Source organism: Monodelphis domestica, chromosome 5 (genome assembly GCF_027887165.1).
Source record: "Monodelphis domestica isolate mMonDom1 chromosome 5, mMonDom1.pri, whole genome shotgun sequence".
NCBI classification, from domain to species: Eukaryota; Metazoa; Chordata; class Mammalia; order Didelphimorphia; family Didelphidae; genus Monodelphis; species Monodelphis domestica.
The window spans coordinates 123031749-123047758 of record NC_077231.1 but is presented as its reverse complement, the minus strand read 5'-3'; the positions used below and the strand labels follow the sequence as shown (position 1 = coordinate 123047758).

Below are 16010 nucleotides of genomic sequence, written 5' to 3'. Positions count from 1 at the left end.
TTTTCCTCCCCCCCCCAACCCCCCATAGCCGACGCGTAAGTCCACTGGGCATTCAGTCTTCTACTTCTTAAGGAGCTTTTGGAGGGTTTAGCTAGAGACTATGTCAGACAAACCTGGAAAGGATTCCTTTAGCAGAACCTCAGAAAACACACCTGTGATGTTTCATGTATTGTCTGATTTTCATAAGCAGTATGGGCTATGAGTGTAAGCTTAAGTTCTTAAATTCGCTGATATTATTTCATACAAATTTTACCTTGTGCTGTGTTTTTCTCTTGTGGATTTAGTTTTAATTGCTTTAGATTTGGTATATCCATCCAGTGAGGTTTTTAGATTTGAAAGTTAACCAATAAGCATTAATTAAACACTAACAGTACTAAGTATTTGGAATGCAAATACAAGCAAAAAGATAATTCCTGCCCTCAAGGAGTTTACATTCTGATGGGGAAAGACTACACATAAAATAAGCTGAAGAGCAGTGGTTGAGGAAGGAAATAAAGGAGCCAGGGAATTATAAAGTTCCATGTGTGTAGCCTGGTATGAGACATGATTGGTCCTTAAATGGAGGTTTGGTGAAGAGTCATCCAGTCAGAGTGAGAACCACAAGGGAGGAGGATACTTCCAAAGTATGATTCCCAGGGCTAGAGCAATCTTTCAGGATGAAGAATTTCTGGAGAAATTTTGGAAAAATTCCACAATGCGTCCTAGAGACGAATGAGACATGGCTGGCCTGGACACCTTCCTTAAATTTAGCCATCTTGCTGATCATTTATTCACTTGACATTGCTATCCTCACATAGCACATCTCACTAAGCTATTTAATTGAATGCTTTTGCTTTGTATTAAATATATTCTCTTTCTGACTAAGGAAAAATAAGTACACTTGTAGGGACTCAAGATATTGTTTTAAGTAGACCCACAAAGTACCATGAGCCTAGGGTAGCCTTGTCTAGGAAAGCCACTATTCAGGTTGGTAGTGGGTTACCCCCAAGTGCTACAATAACACCAATGAGTATTTCTTTAGCTTTTATGCTTTACAAAGCATTTTTAACAAGCCTGAGAGGTAGATGGCATAAGAATTATTTCCATTTTACAGATGAAGAAATTAAATGACTTTCCCAAGGTTACACAGTTATTAATATGCCCAAGTCAGAATTTATCTTCTGTCTTTTAAGACCTAGTCTCTCTCTAATATACTTCATTTCTTCTCACTGAAAAGGAATGGGAACCTGTGGTTATGGTGCTGAGTAATACAGAGGCCTGTGTTCAGGACTCCATATCTGTTTTCCAACTGGGAACTGCATTTGGACTTCAGTGTATGTGGTTTCTGATAGAAACTGACACATGTTTCTCTGAGAAATATGCCACAGGCCAAGTGGAGTCCATTCTGCTACGATCAAACTACAAGTTGGTTATGATGTGGGATCCAAGGTATGCCTCTATGTCAAGAAAATGCCTCTTTGCCTTAAGGGTTTGTGGCTTCCCTGCTAATAGAGACAGACATTCTGGCTGAGAAACTTCAATCTTTTTGCTCCTTGATCTAGTGAGGCCTAAAGAACACCAGAGGAAGGCAGAAGCAATAAAATTCTAAGGCTCCTGAAACTCATGTGGAATACGTAGAAGTTGGCTCATTAAACATCAGGCCTGGTTTGACTGCTGCTGTTCCTTTCTAAATGTTTAAGCTGTTCTGAGGTGTGAGAAACCCCAAAGAAGAATCAGATTCCTTGACAGGGTCTTACTGAAAATTTCGATCAATTAGGTTTTGAGGGTAGGGAAGGATATGTCAGAGTGAACTAAGCATGAAAGGTTTCTGTTTAAAACTTCCATCCGGTGCTTCCGAGGGCTTCTCTGTCTTCCAACTGCATGGATTTGTAGAAAGAAGGGGTGGGTATTGGGGAAGAAGGAGGGAGGGAGAGAGGATGCAGGAGGTTTGCCAGATGTGTGAGCATGGTCCATCCTGAGGAAACATCTGCTTTCCTTTGTGAAACACATGGCATATCCTATATGATGGACCTTGTTTTCTGGCTCCCTCTGCTGGCACTCATTATTTCCAGAACTCTTATGGGCAGTGGGAAGATCCTTGTGACACTAGAAGACATTCTCTATGTCTTAGAGAATAATGACTCTGGCCAGATTCAATTATATTGCTTGGGCTTCTCACCTCCTTGGCTTAGGGTGTGAATTTGGAAAATAAAATGAGAAATAGGATTACTGGACATCATAGTCACCTTGCCAATTTGCTTGGGAAAGTGCAATAACAGGACAGGGGCTAGACCTCTGGCATAGGAGATATAAATTAGAAATAATGAACATGAGGATAGGGATAGGAAAGAAATGTTCTCTGAAAGCCTATCTCTGCCTGGGATGAGTTGGCTTCTGGTGCCTGTGGAGGTAGAGTATTTGACTCTCTGATGTTTTCTTCATCAATAAGTTCCATCATGCCTTAATATGAGATGATGGTGATTTGATGATCATCAATATAAGCACCATCTCTCAAAATTATCTGGTCTGTGTGCCTCCACTAAAGTCCTATGCTGAAAAAAAAAGAGAAAGAAATTGTAAAGTAAAAATAATCTTACTCTAGAATCATTGTGTGAAGAAGACCCTGGGTTCTTGAATATGGGGTGCCAGAGCCTAAGCTCTGACAAGTCCTGTCAAGGGTAGAAAGGTTTTGGAAATTATGGAAATTTGATTGTTTCTTGTTCAAAAACTAGCCAAGCTACATTTAGAGAGGCATATCACCTGAAATTTGGTAAGAAGATGATGGATATTTGTAGCTAAACAACTCATGAATGTTGTCTACTAAGGCACAGAGAGAACATGAGAGGAGAGAGTGGTCATACTGAATTAACTTTAGATCTTTGGGAGTATGAAAGTTGTGGTAGATTGTACAATTTAAGCCAAAGAGAAATAGTCTCTGATTGCTAAGAGATTACCATCCAAGCCATTGCTTATTGATATGAAATCCCAGAAGCACATAAAGTATAGTACCAACATGCTCAGCATCAACACAAAAACAAGGAAGATTAACTTCATGCAAATGATTTCATAATCTGGGTAGGTAAGGATTACTGCTAACAGCAAAGTAATGAAAGAAAGAGAAATTAATAACTGAACTAAGTGGAACTGAGTTCAAGAATATCAATGCAGTTTTTTTCTTGTAATATGATGTCTAGAATTTTTTTTTTAATGACTTTCAGGTAGTTCAATAATTCTTAATTTGACTGTATCTATTTTCCAGGTCTGTTTTTTTTCCATGAGATATTTCATATTTTCTTCTATTTTTTCATCCTTTTGATTCTGTTTAATTGTTTCTTGATTTCTCGTGAAGTCATTAGCTTCTATTTGCCTAATTCAAATTTTTAAAGACTGAATGTCTTCCATGACTTTTTGGCCCTTCTTTTTATATTTGGCCCATTCTACTTTTCATGGAACTCTTTTCTTCATTGAATTTTTGTGCCTCTTTTTCCAAGTTAGCCAATTTTAATTTTTAATCTGTTATTTTATTTTTGCATTTATTTTCATTTTATTATAATTATTATAATAATTATTAGATTATAAAATAAAATAATTATTATAATAATGTAATTATTATAATTAAATAGAATATATTATGTTTTATTTTCATTATATTTTTTTCATTTTCCTTTCTCCACTTTTGTTCCCATTTTTATTTTACCTGTTTTATTTGATTTTTGAATTTATTTTTGAGTTTTTCCAAATGCTGAGACCAATTTCTATTTTTCTTTGAAGTTTTGCATGTGGTTGCTTGGATCTCACTGTCTGCCACTGACTCTTTGTCAATACAGAAATTTTCTAGGGTTAGGTGTTTCTTTTGCCGGTTGCTTCTTTCCTCAGCCTTTTTAGGCCTGTGGACTGGGAATTCTGAAAGCTGATTTTACCTCTTCTGCTGCTGGCTTGCAGAGATCAGAAATGTGAATTTTTTTGCCCTGAAACTAGGTCTTCCCCATATTGCAGGCCTGAAAGGGTCAAGGGCTCTGGACTTCCAGGTCTCATTGTGGGGTGGTGCCAGGGTTGGAATTTAAGTTCAGTCTGGGGTTTGGGGTGCTCTGTTGTTGGTACAGTCAGGGCCCCAGATCTCAAAGTTGTCTCATGCCCTAGCACAGTATGGGATACTTGGCTGGTACTCCTCTGTGTGTAGTTTTGCTTCTGGTTCCCTCTTATCCCATGAAAATTGACTCTCTCTCTCTCCCTCCCTCCCCACCCCTCTCCCCACCTTTCAAGTTGTATTCAGTGGGAGAGCCCCGTCACTCCATCTTGCTGTTGTTTTTTTACTACTGTTATGTTGAGGTACTTTTAAAAGATTGGTTTGGAAGGATAAGAGTGGTTTTAGCTTTTGCTGATATTAAGCCACCAATTTGGCTCTGCCCTGAGTCTTCCCATTTTAAAGCCAGGTGGCTGAGCAATATTCTAGTATCTCAAGCCATTACTATTCCTTTTTACCCTAGAGCAGTGGTTCTCAACCTTTCTAATGCCGTGACACTGCAATACAGTTCCTCATGTTGCAGTGACCCCAAACCAAAAAATGATTTTGGTGGCTACTTCAAAACTGTAATTTTGCTACAGTTATGATTCGGAATGTAAATGCCTGATATGCATTTGTATTCTCATTGCTACAAATTGAGAGGTTGAGAACCACTGCCCTAGATGCTTAAGACATGGGTTAGGTAGTAGAAAAAGCCATAATGTTTTATAATCAACCAACAAACATTTATTGAAATTCAAAGTTAAAAATCATATAGTCCTTCTCTTTAATGAAGTTATTCTACTGTGTGATATTATTATATTATAAAATTACATGCCTCTAGCTCAACACCTCTGTTTTCTTGTCTGGTGCTGGACTATGGTTACTTGAATATTCTCCTGCCATGTTGGAGGACAGGCATTTCATAAACCTGTAGTGAGGTGGAGATAGAGGACAAACTTTGCAGGGGAAGTGAAATCTGAGATAGGAATCAATGGATATAAGGGACTGGAAAGAGAGAGGGTAGTAGGAAATGGAGCAAGTTAGTTAATATACTCTCACAATCTTCAGTGAATAGTGGATAACAATTTACTTCCAGCCCTTGTTTGCACCATCCAAGATCAATTTGGAATGCAGAAACAAGAGTCAACATCAGCAAAAATAGTCTAATCCTTGGAAAAAAAATTTCTACTTCTCCTATAACTGGTTCCATCCTGCTCCCTTCTCTTTAAAAAATATATGTACCTCTCACTTCAGTTTCTTTTCTGATAGGGAAGAGGGGGTGAAAAGAAGCACTTAATTTCTGAATTCATGATAGAGGAGAGGAAAACTGAATGCAGTCTGATATCCCCTAGATATTAGGGAAACAGATTCCAGAGATGTCAAATCAAAATTACAATCTTATTCTTTAGGGGAATTCAACCCCAACACAAGAGGAATAAGAAATTTTCATATATGAATAGAAATTATTTCAGTGAAGAAAAAGGAAGGAAAGGAGTTGTCTAAAGAAACCAGTGTGGGGGGCAGCTGGGTGGCTCAGTGGATTGAGAGCCAGTCCTAGAGACGGGAGGTCCTAGGTTCAAATCTGGCCTCAGACACTTCCCAGCTGTGTGACCCTGGGCAAGTCACTTGACCCCCATTGCGTAGCCATTACCACTCTTCTGCCTTGGAGCCAATACACAGTATTCCAAGCCAGAAGGTAAGGGTTTAAAAAAAAAAAAGAAACCAGTGTGGATGTTGAGGGAAATGAATGATAATCTTAGTTTTTAAAGACATGTACAAAAGACAGAAGCTAAAGCAGGTAGTTGAGGATAAGTAGAAAAGCATGCCATTGTCCTATAACAATGCAAGGAGTTTGAGAGTTCTAAATGGGTTTTCTGACAAAAATTGCTAAGGACAGGAAGAAAGGACTAGGTAAATTGATCTGGGGAAAAAATGATCAACAGAGAGCTCAGCACAACCAACGAAAAGGTGGAGATGGTGACAACAGATGGCATGAGATAGCCCCTACAATGCTGAACTATCTGGAATAAAAAGGTCCAGATCCAGTGAGGGAGAAGTGAGTGGTCTCATGTAGAAGGTACCCAGGATGATCCTGAAACACCTTGACCTGACAGCAGACAGCTAACCCCTTGTCTTCAAATTCTTCCCGAGAACCACCATTGAGGAACACAACCTCATTGTCATCTAGATAGATGGCCACTCAGGGACCACTGGGGAGGTCTTCCCAAGCCACCCATGGCCATGGTCAAGGATGAAAAGACAGGTCACCATCAGGGGGGCTCCCCAGGGATTTGGGAGCTGTAGATGAAGCTATTGCTGCTCCCTCCCCTGAAGGCTTTCAGGCCTGAGGGTGCCAACCTGGCCTCCCTCAGGGGCAGCACTGGCTCTGGCCTGAAAGAGATTGGAAGCCCCAATGGAGCTGTTGTATAACCTCAGCTTCCAGCCACCTTGGAGCCCTACATGACAGCGCAACCATCTTTTGCATCTTCTAGAAACTCAAGGACCTGGTGATATGGACAATGTGAATTCTGCCTCCACTTGGAGTGTGTCATCTGTTGGCCCTGCAGAAGGTACCTACAGAGAAGTGGAGCTGCTCCCTGTGCCAGGAGGTGGTGGACTATAAAGATGAGGTCTCTCTTCCTGGCACTAAGAGTGTGTCCTTGACCCCTAATGGAGAGGTCTAAGTGTCTGCTATTGTTTCATTGATTCACTATACTGGCAAACTAGAGAAAGGATATAGATTTCAGCAAAGTATTTGAAATACTATCCCTGTAGATAGAGTTGATAGATATTGATCAGATAATTATATAATTAAGTGGATTTGGACCTAGTTGAATGACTAAACCAAAGAAATAGTCATTAATGGATGGATATCAAAGGAAGATCATTGTGTCTGTGAAATTGCATGAAAAGACCTTGGACTTGGGAAAGAGAGGTGTTAGAGAGACTGCACACTGCAGGATTAACTAGACTGTGCTGTCTCCTACATCTACTGGTCATAGACCCATGACCGCAGCAAAGCAGCTCGGCACCTTGGATCTCACCATCTCCAGGCTAGCCTCCATGAGAAGCTGTCAACCCTCCACCCTTCCCCACAAATATACTTCTATCCAGGTGTTTGTCCAGCATGTGGGTCACATTTTCAAACAGTTCAATAAACTCATGGAGGACAGAGCTGATATTAAGTCTATCTTTAGCCTTCAACCCTTCTTTGAGGCTGGCATGAACGAGGCCTTAGGGGATACTAAGATCTCAGCTATTCTAGTAGAACCCTTTTCCTAGGTCCTGGCCTGGCCCCTTCAGAGCTTGTAGGGGCCCCCAGACATGGTAATTGGGCCCCTGCCTTGCTCCAGAATAAGTTCATTGTCCCTTCCCTTATTCCCCCCATCTCTGTTGGACCCTCTGTATCAAACCCCCAGATGTGGTTTTTACTTCTATTGATTTAATAAAAAACAACCCAGGAGTGTGGGGGGGGGGGAATTCTCTCTGGTCTGTAAAGGAGAGGGGGGAAATAGTTTAAAATGATCTGAAAGCCAAGATGAGTGAGGAGATAAGGACTAACTGCCCTTGGTGGGTTCTTCCACCAGATTTAGATGGACTACATTACAGACCTTGAAAGAATTAGCATATGTATTTACTGATTCACTGTTAGTGATCATTGTAACTGTGGAGAATGGGAGAGGTGCCACAAGAAGGGAACATGTTGTTCTGATTTTCAAAAAAGAGGAAAAAGTCTGCAAACTATAGGCCAGGGAGCTTGACTTCTATTATTAGTAAAATTCTAGATGTTATCAAAATGATGGTTTCTGAAACCAAAGGGAAGTGGTGATCACTAAGAACCAGTATGGTTCCATCTAGAAGTCATGCCAGACATCACATTTCTTTGTTTCATTGATTCACTATACTGGCAAACTAGAGAAAGGATATAGATTTCAGCAAAGTATTTGAAATACTATCCCTGTAGATAGAGTTGACAGATATTGACCAGATAATTATATAATTAAGTTGATTTGGACCTAGTTGAATGACTAAACTAAAGAAATAGTCATTAATGGATGGATATCAAAGGAAGATCATTGTGTCTGTGAAATTGCACGAAAAGACCTTGGACTTGGGAAAGAGAGGTGTTAGAGAGACTGCACACTGCAGGATTAACTAGATGTGTTAACATAAGCAGTCGCTTAACCTCTCACTGCCTTGAGCAACGCTCTAATATAACAAGTTACAAATCAATCACCAAACTTATTGGTGGAAGAAGTTTCCAATTCGAAATCATATATTCAGACAAAAACAAAAGTAATGGAAAGTACCTACTTCACTGGGCTATTGTAATCCTAAATTTTATGAACTGCCTAGTTTACGTACTAATTATTATTATTATGATTATCTGGGCAGGTCTAGAGGGGAGCATGGGTTTGACTATGAATATATGTCCTTTTGACGTGACATCTTCTAACTCTATAGGATTTTCACTGACTGTCTCCCATGCTTGGAATGTTCTCCCTCCTATTCGGTACCATCTGGTACCTGGAAGTCTCAGCTAAAATCCCAACTTCTACAAGAAGCCTTTTCTAGGACTTCTTATTATTAACTTCAATTTATCCTGTAAACATCTTGTCTGCAGTTATCTCTTCTCATGTTGTCTCCCCAATATTAGGATGTGGGCTCCTTGAGGGCAGGGACTGTTCTTTGATTTCTTTGCATTTTTTGTGCTTACCACATAGTAGGGGCTTGATAATTGTTGACTCAAATATCTGTCTACACCCCAAAGCCAAATATAGATGACTTGGTGCCCAGTGGAATCATTCCCAACAGAGTCAATACACCAAAACCAGAGGGGGACCAGTAGTTCTGGAAACAGCATGATGACATCACCAAAATACTGCCCTGACCCAGTAAGACTATGAATTTTCCCTCCACAGATGTGGCCACTTGTGTTCTAGGTATCTGTACCTTGCCATGCACATTTTCTAGGAATCTTCATCGTAGGGGGATTATGGTATTTAAATTACAAATATAAAATTTTTAAATGTTCCAGATCCATGCATGCGTACATAAGAATATGCATAAAAATGTTTATAATATGCATCTATATAAAATATTTGAGGGAAAATGTTTCAGATTTGTGGGGGAATATTTCATTGCTACTAGCTTAGCATGCCATTTCATTAAATGCCTTCAATACATGTCTTCTGCTGGACCTAGTAAAAGTTCACATTGGTGGGGATGGATGCTTGAACTATGCTTTTTTTTTCTTTTGTATAACTGTGGACCCCCAGCATACCCTGTCTGTGTGGGGTAGCTCTCTGAGGGGCTCCATAAGCTACCCCTGTTATTGAAGTTACTCTGCCAAAAGCTGGAATATTTCCAAAAATAAAGATGTCAGGGAGGAAGAGGTTTTAACTTGTAAGTTCCCTTATAACTCTACAATTTATTATGAGCTGTCTATATTTCCATTTTCCTTCAACATGTCCTGCCTGCTCAAACCCGTGTTATTTCTCAATGACAGTATTTCATAAGCATTGAAGCTGCCAACACACTTTATTTATGACAACCTGGTGCAGGTATTTTTATCCTTGTTTTGTTGTTGTTTGACCATTTTTCAATCATGTCTGACTCTTCATGACCCCATTTGGGGCTTTCTTGGCAAAAAATACAGCAGCTATTTGCCATTCCCTTCTCTAGCTCATTTTACAGATTAGGAAACTGAGGCAAGCAGAGTTTGACTTGTCCAGAGTCACCCAGCTAGTGTCTGAGGCCACATTTGAACCCAGGTCCTCCTAACTCCAGGCTAGTAACCTATCCACTGTGATATTTAGCTGTCCATCTCTGACAAATGAGGAAAAGGAAGATCAGGGTGTTAATTGATGTATCCATGGTTACATTGTTAAGAAATGGTGCAACTGGCATTTGAACCTCAAAGGCCAAAGGCATTTTCAGCATCATTTGGTCCAGCTCTTGACTGTACAGGACTAGGCTGCAACATTCTCCAAAGGACTTATCATTTAGTACCTACTCAAAGCTCTCCCACCCTTCTGAGGCAGCTCATCCCACTCTGGGACAACTCTCATTGTAAGGCAGTTTTCCCCTCCAGGAAACCTAAATCCACTCTTATGAATGTGAGGACTCTCTTTCCACATCCAGGGTGGTCTTCCCTGTACCATGGAGTGTCTCCAAGGTCATTCATCCTTTCTGAACACTGAAAGATAATAAAGCTCCATTATGATGTCATTTCATCAGCTGTCCTTTTTAATATTTTTCACTAAATATATTTTCTTGTTTTAGCCCTTTATATATTTTTGTCGAGTCAGTTAATGATAGTAGATGATTTTTTCTTTGAAGGAAGCAGATACAGAGGAAACATAAATATGCCTTTTATGAAGACTTATTTTATTTTCAACTGATGCCACAATAAGATGATATACAATTTGGACAATCTCAATTAAATGGTTTTGCATTCTCACCTCCACATCTTTAGGATACCATAAACAGTAAGACCTAATACAATGGAAGTGGATGAGGGAGAGATAAGGAAAGTTGTATGTGGCAGGTATTTCCTTAGGGCAAAAGCATGGGGTGAGGTGAAAGTAAGAAAAGGGGAGTCTGGGCAGTGCTATCAGGGATAGCATAAAGCTTTTACTGGTCTTCTTTTCTTGGCCCCATTGTCTTCTGGATTCCTGCTAAACAAAAGATTTCCATATCTGAGAGAGGACTGTGGGGAAAAAAGGCTCCTATTATCTTAGAACTTGGGGCCCCTTTTGGGGGAGATCATTATTCTTAGACTGATCAGCTCAAAAATGGTAGCCGTCCCAAGAGGATCTGAAAGAAACTCAAGCTTCCCCTTCCTGAGAAGCCACATGTTCATCTCTCCTTCTCCATCTTGTGTTTTCTCTCTTTCTTTTCTGTTTCAAGACCCTATAAGACAGGAAAAATGTGGGCAGATGTACACATCCACCCGCACACACCTCTATGTAGGAAATATGTGTGCACTGATGTGTGAGTGTGTGTCAGTCTCTCTAGCTGTGGGTCTTCCACATTTGTGACTGCCTGGGTACCTCTAAGCATCACACATCAGTGTGCTGGGAGCTGGAGGAAGCGTAACTGCCTCTCTGACTCCGGCTGGACTGGCGAAAGCTGGCAGCCCGGCTCTTGCGGCTGCGCTCTTCCCCCCCACTCTGGCTCCTCTGGGCAGAGTCCATCAACTTCAGTTTCTCATGTTCCTCCTTCAGGAAAAAGTCCACCAGCAGACTCTTCTCTTTTTTGATCTGGTCACTGATGTCCTTGGGGATGTCTGGGATCATCCAGTCCACCAGCACACTGAGGAACATCACAAGGTTCTGCCCAAGGCAAAAAAAGGAGTTGGGGGAAAAATAGATTCTGCATGAGGTGAATGAACACTGGGGGTTTTTATGTAGTATAGTAGAAGGGGAAAATTGGACTTGGTGTCAGCCAGCAGACCTGGGTTTGAGGCTTAGGCCTGACACTCACCAGCTGTGTGACCTCAAAGGCTTGTTTCTGCATTTCTAAAACAAGAGACTGACTTTTGATACCCCTTGTAGATGTAATTCCTGTGCTGTTAGAAGGAGAGCTGCTCCCTTCTTTATTGCACAGTTCCAGTCCTCCTATTCTTGTAAATCCCTACTGATAAATTACTTTCACATATCCTTTGGTTGCTGCCTCTGCTACAGGACATGTGAACAGTGTTGTTTCTCTCACCTTTCTGGGATGACTCTCATTGCCCTCTGGTTCTAATTATGGACTTTGAAGATCACCACTTGCTGGTGGTCCCTTGTCTCCTCTCTCACATTATTTTGCCTGGTACTAGCTATTCTAGTCAAGCTGGGATTTCTGAAGCTTCTATTAATTTTCTTTCTCTCCTAACCTTTAACCACTGTCCAGGATACCAGTTGAAACAACCCTCCCACCTGTCTATTCCTTCAAATCTTTAGAGGGGAGCTTTCTAGTAGCAATAATGGCTGTAGTTTTTTGGGTGTCTGACACTATGTGTTTTCTTGGCCAAGATACTGGAATGGCTTGACATTTCCTTCTCTAGCTCTTTTTATAAATCAGGAAATGGAGGCAAAAAGAGTTAGGTGACTTGCCCAGGGTCACATAGGGAATGTCTGAGGTCAGATTTGAACCCAGGTTCTCCTGACTCTATGCCTGCATCTCTATTCACTTAGCCACCTGGCTGCCCCAAAATATCCTAATTTTCAATACAAAAGAGGAGTCTATAAACTATGGGCCAATGATTAGAAGTGGGAGTGCCCCCAAAATTCCAGAACATATTGCTCTACGGACTGCTTTGTGAGAACTTAGAAAGGCGAGCAGTGCTCATGAGAAGCCAGCAACCACTCCTTCAAGAACAAGCCATACCATACTAATCTCATTTCTGTTTTTCTTTGTCTTTACTTGAGAAATTCTACAAATAGAGCATTCTTAGATTTCTCCATCTCCTCTGGCAAAATGTGAAGCTCTTTGTGAAATGCTCTGTTAAAATCAAAGTTTGATGATAGCATGGTTGGGTGAAACCAGAAGTGGTTGGAGGACTAGATCCACAGCATAGGCATTGGATTGATATGGATCAACATGGAAGCTAAAACAGCTAATGCCATCCTAGATCCATTTAGAGCAGTATAGCATTGAGGAGGAGGGAGATGAGAGTTCCACTGTGTTATTCTGTCAAACTAAAGCTGGAATTCTTTTGTACATGTCATATTTTAAGAATAACATAAGTGATTTATCACCCTCCAAAAGAGGATAAACAAGATAGGCAAAAGGACTAGAATTTATCCTCATAGGGATCACTCAGATTTGGAAGGATATAACTAGAAGGTATTCTAGAAGGGCATATTCTATTAGAAAGGAATTAAATCATTAAATTGTAGAATTGTATATTACAGTGATATAATGATGCAAGGAAATCTTATTACCAATATATTCATGGAAGAGCTTCTACATGCTCTGCATGGAAGTCAGAAATAAGCAAGGAGTTCAGGAAAGAACAATCCCAAATTAGGCAAGGAAATATGACATAGTTTAATGGTGGATTTCTTTTATCCAAAAATCAACGGCAACTAACACATTATGGATTTGCCTCAATAATAACTTCAAAAATAGAGGAAGTGGCAAAAGGAAATCACTATTTTGAATTTAATTTGGATCATCATGAAGGAACTACTTTGTGAAATAGAAATAACTAACATTGGAGAGAAGAAAATACTACATCTTAGAATTAATGGTAAAGGAGGAAAAAGAAGAGAACAGTTTGACATGCATCATAGTTTTCTTTGTATTTACTACTTTTGTAGTTTGCCTGGTACCAGCTATTCTAGTCAAGTTGGACCTTTTAAAGCTTCTATTAGGGAAAAAAATGTATCTGAGAGTTTAAAATGTTGCATAGAAAGTTAGCCTGAGTGATAGAATACTCCTTAGAACTGAATTTTGATTAAGAATGATGGTAATTTTTTAAATACTCGGAGAAATTTTGATGAAGAATAAAGGGAAAACTTGGAGCTGTCTGTATAGGTTAATACAGATGTAAAAATTCCCAAGTTTTGATTTAAGTAAGTTAAGTGTAGATGTCAGAAGCAAGGGCAAGGAATAGAGAATACATTCAATTGAGTGGCGTGGTCCTTTGAGAATGATATCAAGAGTTCTCCAAGGTCAAAATTAGTTTGAGGCAGGTAATAAAAAGGCATTTTAAGTTCTTTGGGCCTAGAGGAAGATCAAATAAGGGTTGGACTACTGGTATTGCATGGAATGTTGATAAAAGGCCCAAGAAAGCTCAATACTTTTTTTGCTTCTTTATTTTCTGTCAGGGATAGGGATCTTCATATTAAAAAGAATAAAACAAAAATAGTTAGCACAGAGCTGATATCCAGTATAAGCAAGGAGATAGTAATAGACTAGTTAATTGCTACTGATGAATTCAGTAACCCAGATTACTGAAAGAATTGGCATATTTAATCAAATTGAATAGCTAGTAGTAATTTTTGAAAGATATTGAAGAGGTTCTAGAGGATAGACAAGATTAATTATTGTCTTATTTTTTAAAAAATAATAGAATGAAGCTTGCAAACTAAAGGTCAGTGAACTTGACATCAACTCATGTCAGAACTGTAAAATGTATATATTATTAAAGGGATACAAAACATTTAGAAAAGGAAGTGGTTAGCCCTAAGAGGAAATTTTAGCAAGGAAGTTTTTATCAGACTAACCTAATTCCAGGGAAATGAAGCAAACATGACTTACCCAGATTTCATTAAAGCATCAGCTATCCTTATGAAAAAAAGATGGGTTCCTTAGTGTCAGTACAGGTTGACATTACTTTTACATAGAGATCCAAACCTGATTAAATGACTGCACCCAAAGAATTCCATTAATGGGTCCATGACAAATTAGAAGATATCTCTAATAGGCTGTTTTGGAGATCACTTGTTTTCTTATGTTCAACATTCTTATCAATGATTTGGACAAAGGTATAGATGGCATGTTGTCAAGTGAAACCAAACTTGAAAGAATAGCTGACATTTTTGACAACCATGTTAGGAACCAAAATGTTGCTGACAGGCTAAAACGATAGAACAAATTTGCGTAGGACAAACTTTAGAAGAGATGAATGTAAAGTTCTAAGAGGCAGGCTAGTATTAGTGACTAGAGAGTCAACTTCCAAGCCTAGAAGACCTAAGTTCAAGTCATTTCTCTGACAATAGAGAAGTCACTTAACCTCAGAGCTCTAGGCACTGTCCTAAGATCCTGAGTTGGAAAGAAGGTGCTGATGTGCATGGAAGAGGGAATTTCCTCACTTGGAAATTTCCTATACTAATGATATCACAGATATGATTCTTATCCTCATCCTAAATGTAAAGTTGTATACTTGTGCTCAAAAATTAACTTTATAAGTACAAGATTGGATATATGGATAATTGTTCATCTGAAAAAGTATGGGAGTTTTGGTGGACTACAAGCTCAATATAAGACAGAGTGTTATATGGCAGCCAATGTTATTTTCAGCTTCATTAGAGGAGACCAGAGTGCCTAGGACACAGGGCATGCCCTGGTCAGAACAGATTGCTGGAAACTACACTTTTTTTTTTAAACCCTTACCTTTCGTCTTGGAGTCAATACTGTGTATTGGCTCCAAGGCAGAAGAGTGGTAAGGGCTAGGCAATGGGGGTCAAGTGACTTACCCAGGGTCACACAGCTGGGAAGTGTCTGAGGCCAGATTTGAACCTAGGGCCTCCCGTCTCTAGGGCTGACTCTTAATCCACTGAGCTACCCAGCTGCCCCCTGGAAACTACACTTTTGAAGGACATAGACTAAGATTGCAAGGGACCCAGAAACTATATCATACAAAGAATGGATGTTTACCCTTGAGAAGAAAAGAAGGGGGAGGGATTGAAGAGGACATGATAACTATATTCAATAGCTGAGGGCATGCCATGTGGAAGAAGTATAAGACTTATTGTGTCCAGTTAAGGGCAACATAGATCTAAGGGCATTGGATTAAAGTAACAGAATGATTGAGGTTTGATACAAGGGAAAACTCTAATGATCAGAAATGTATAAAAGTGCAATGGAGGGGGCAGTTGGGTGGCTCAGTGGATTGAGAGTCAGGCCCAGAGATAGGAGGTCCTGGGTTCAAATTTGACCTCAGACACTTCCTAGCTGTGTGACCTTGGACAAGTCACTGAACCCCCATTGCCTAGCCCTTACCACTCTGCTGCCTTAGAACCTATTGGTTCTAAGATGGAAGGTAAGGGTTTAAAAAAAAGTGCAATGGGCTGCTTTGGGAAGTAATGGAAAATTCTTAATAAGAGGTGGATAATTGGTTTTTGGAAAAGTTGTAGTAGAGGGTCTATTTTTTTGTCTGGATTGAACCTGAAGACCCCTCTGAGGGGTCTTCTAGCTCTGAGACTCAAAAATTCTTTGCTTGTGGTTTGCTCAACTGCTTAACACTCTGTGAGTTCAGGGAATTCCTGTATAAGTATATCTTGATGTTTCTAGGAGTCTGCACTGGAGA

The 16010-nt window shown here is 39.8% G+C and overlaps 1 protein-coding gene across 1 annotated transcript in view; it reads right to left on the bottom strand.

Annotated features, from left to right (window-relative positions):
- Nucleotides 1-10208: 10208 nt before the first annotated feature.
- Nucleotides 10209-16010, bottom strand: part of ANO2 (anoctamin 2) — a 532091-nt gene continuing 526289 nt past the window's right edge. Inside the window, exon 23 of the mRNA XM_056799271.1 lies at nt 10209-11322. Within this exon, the coding sequence (XP_056655249.1) occupies nt 11050-11322 (273 nt within the window). The 3' untranslated portion in view covers nt 10209-11049. The remainder of the gene's footprint in view (nt 11323-16010) is intronic.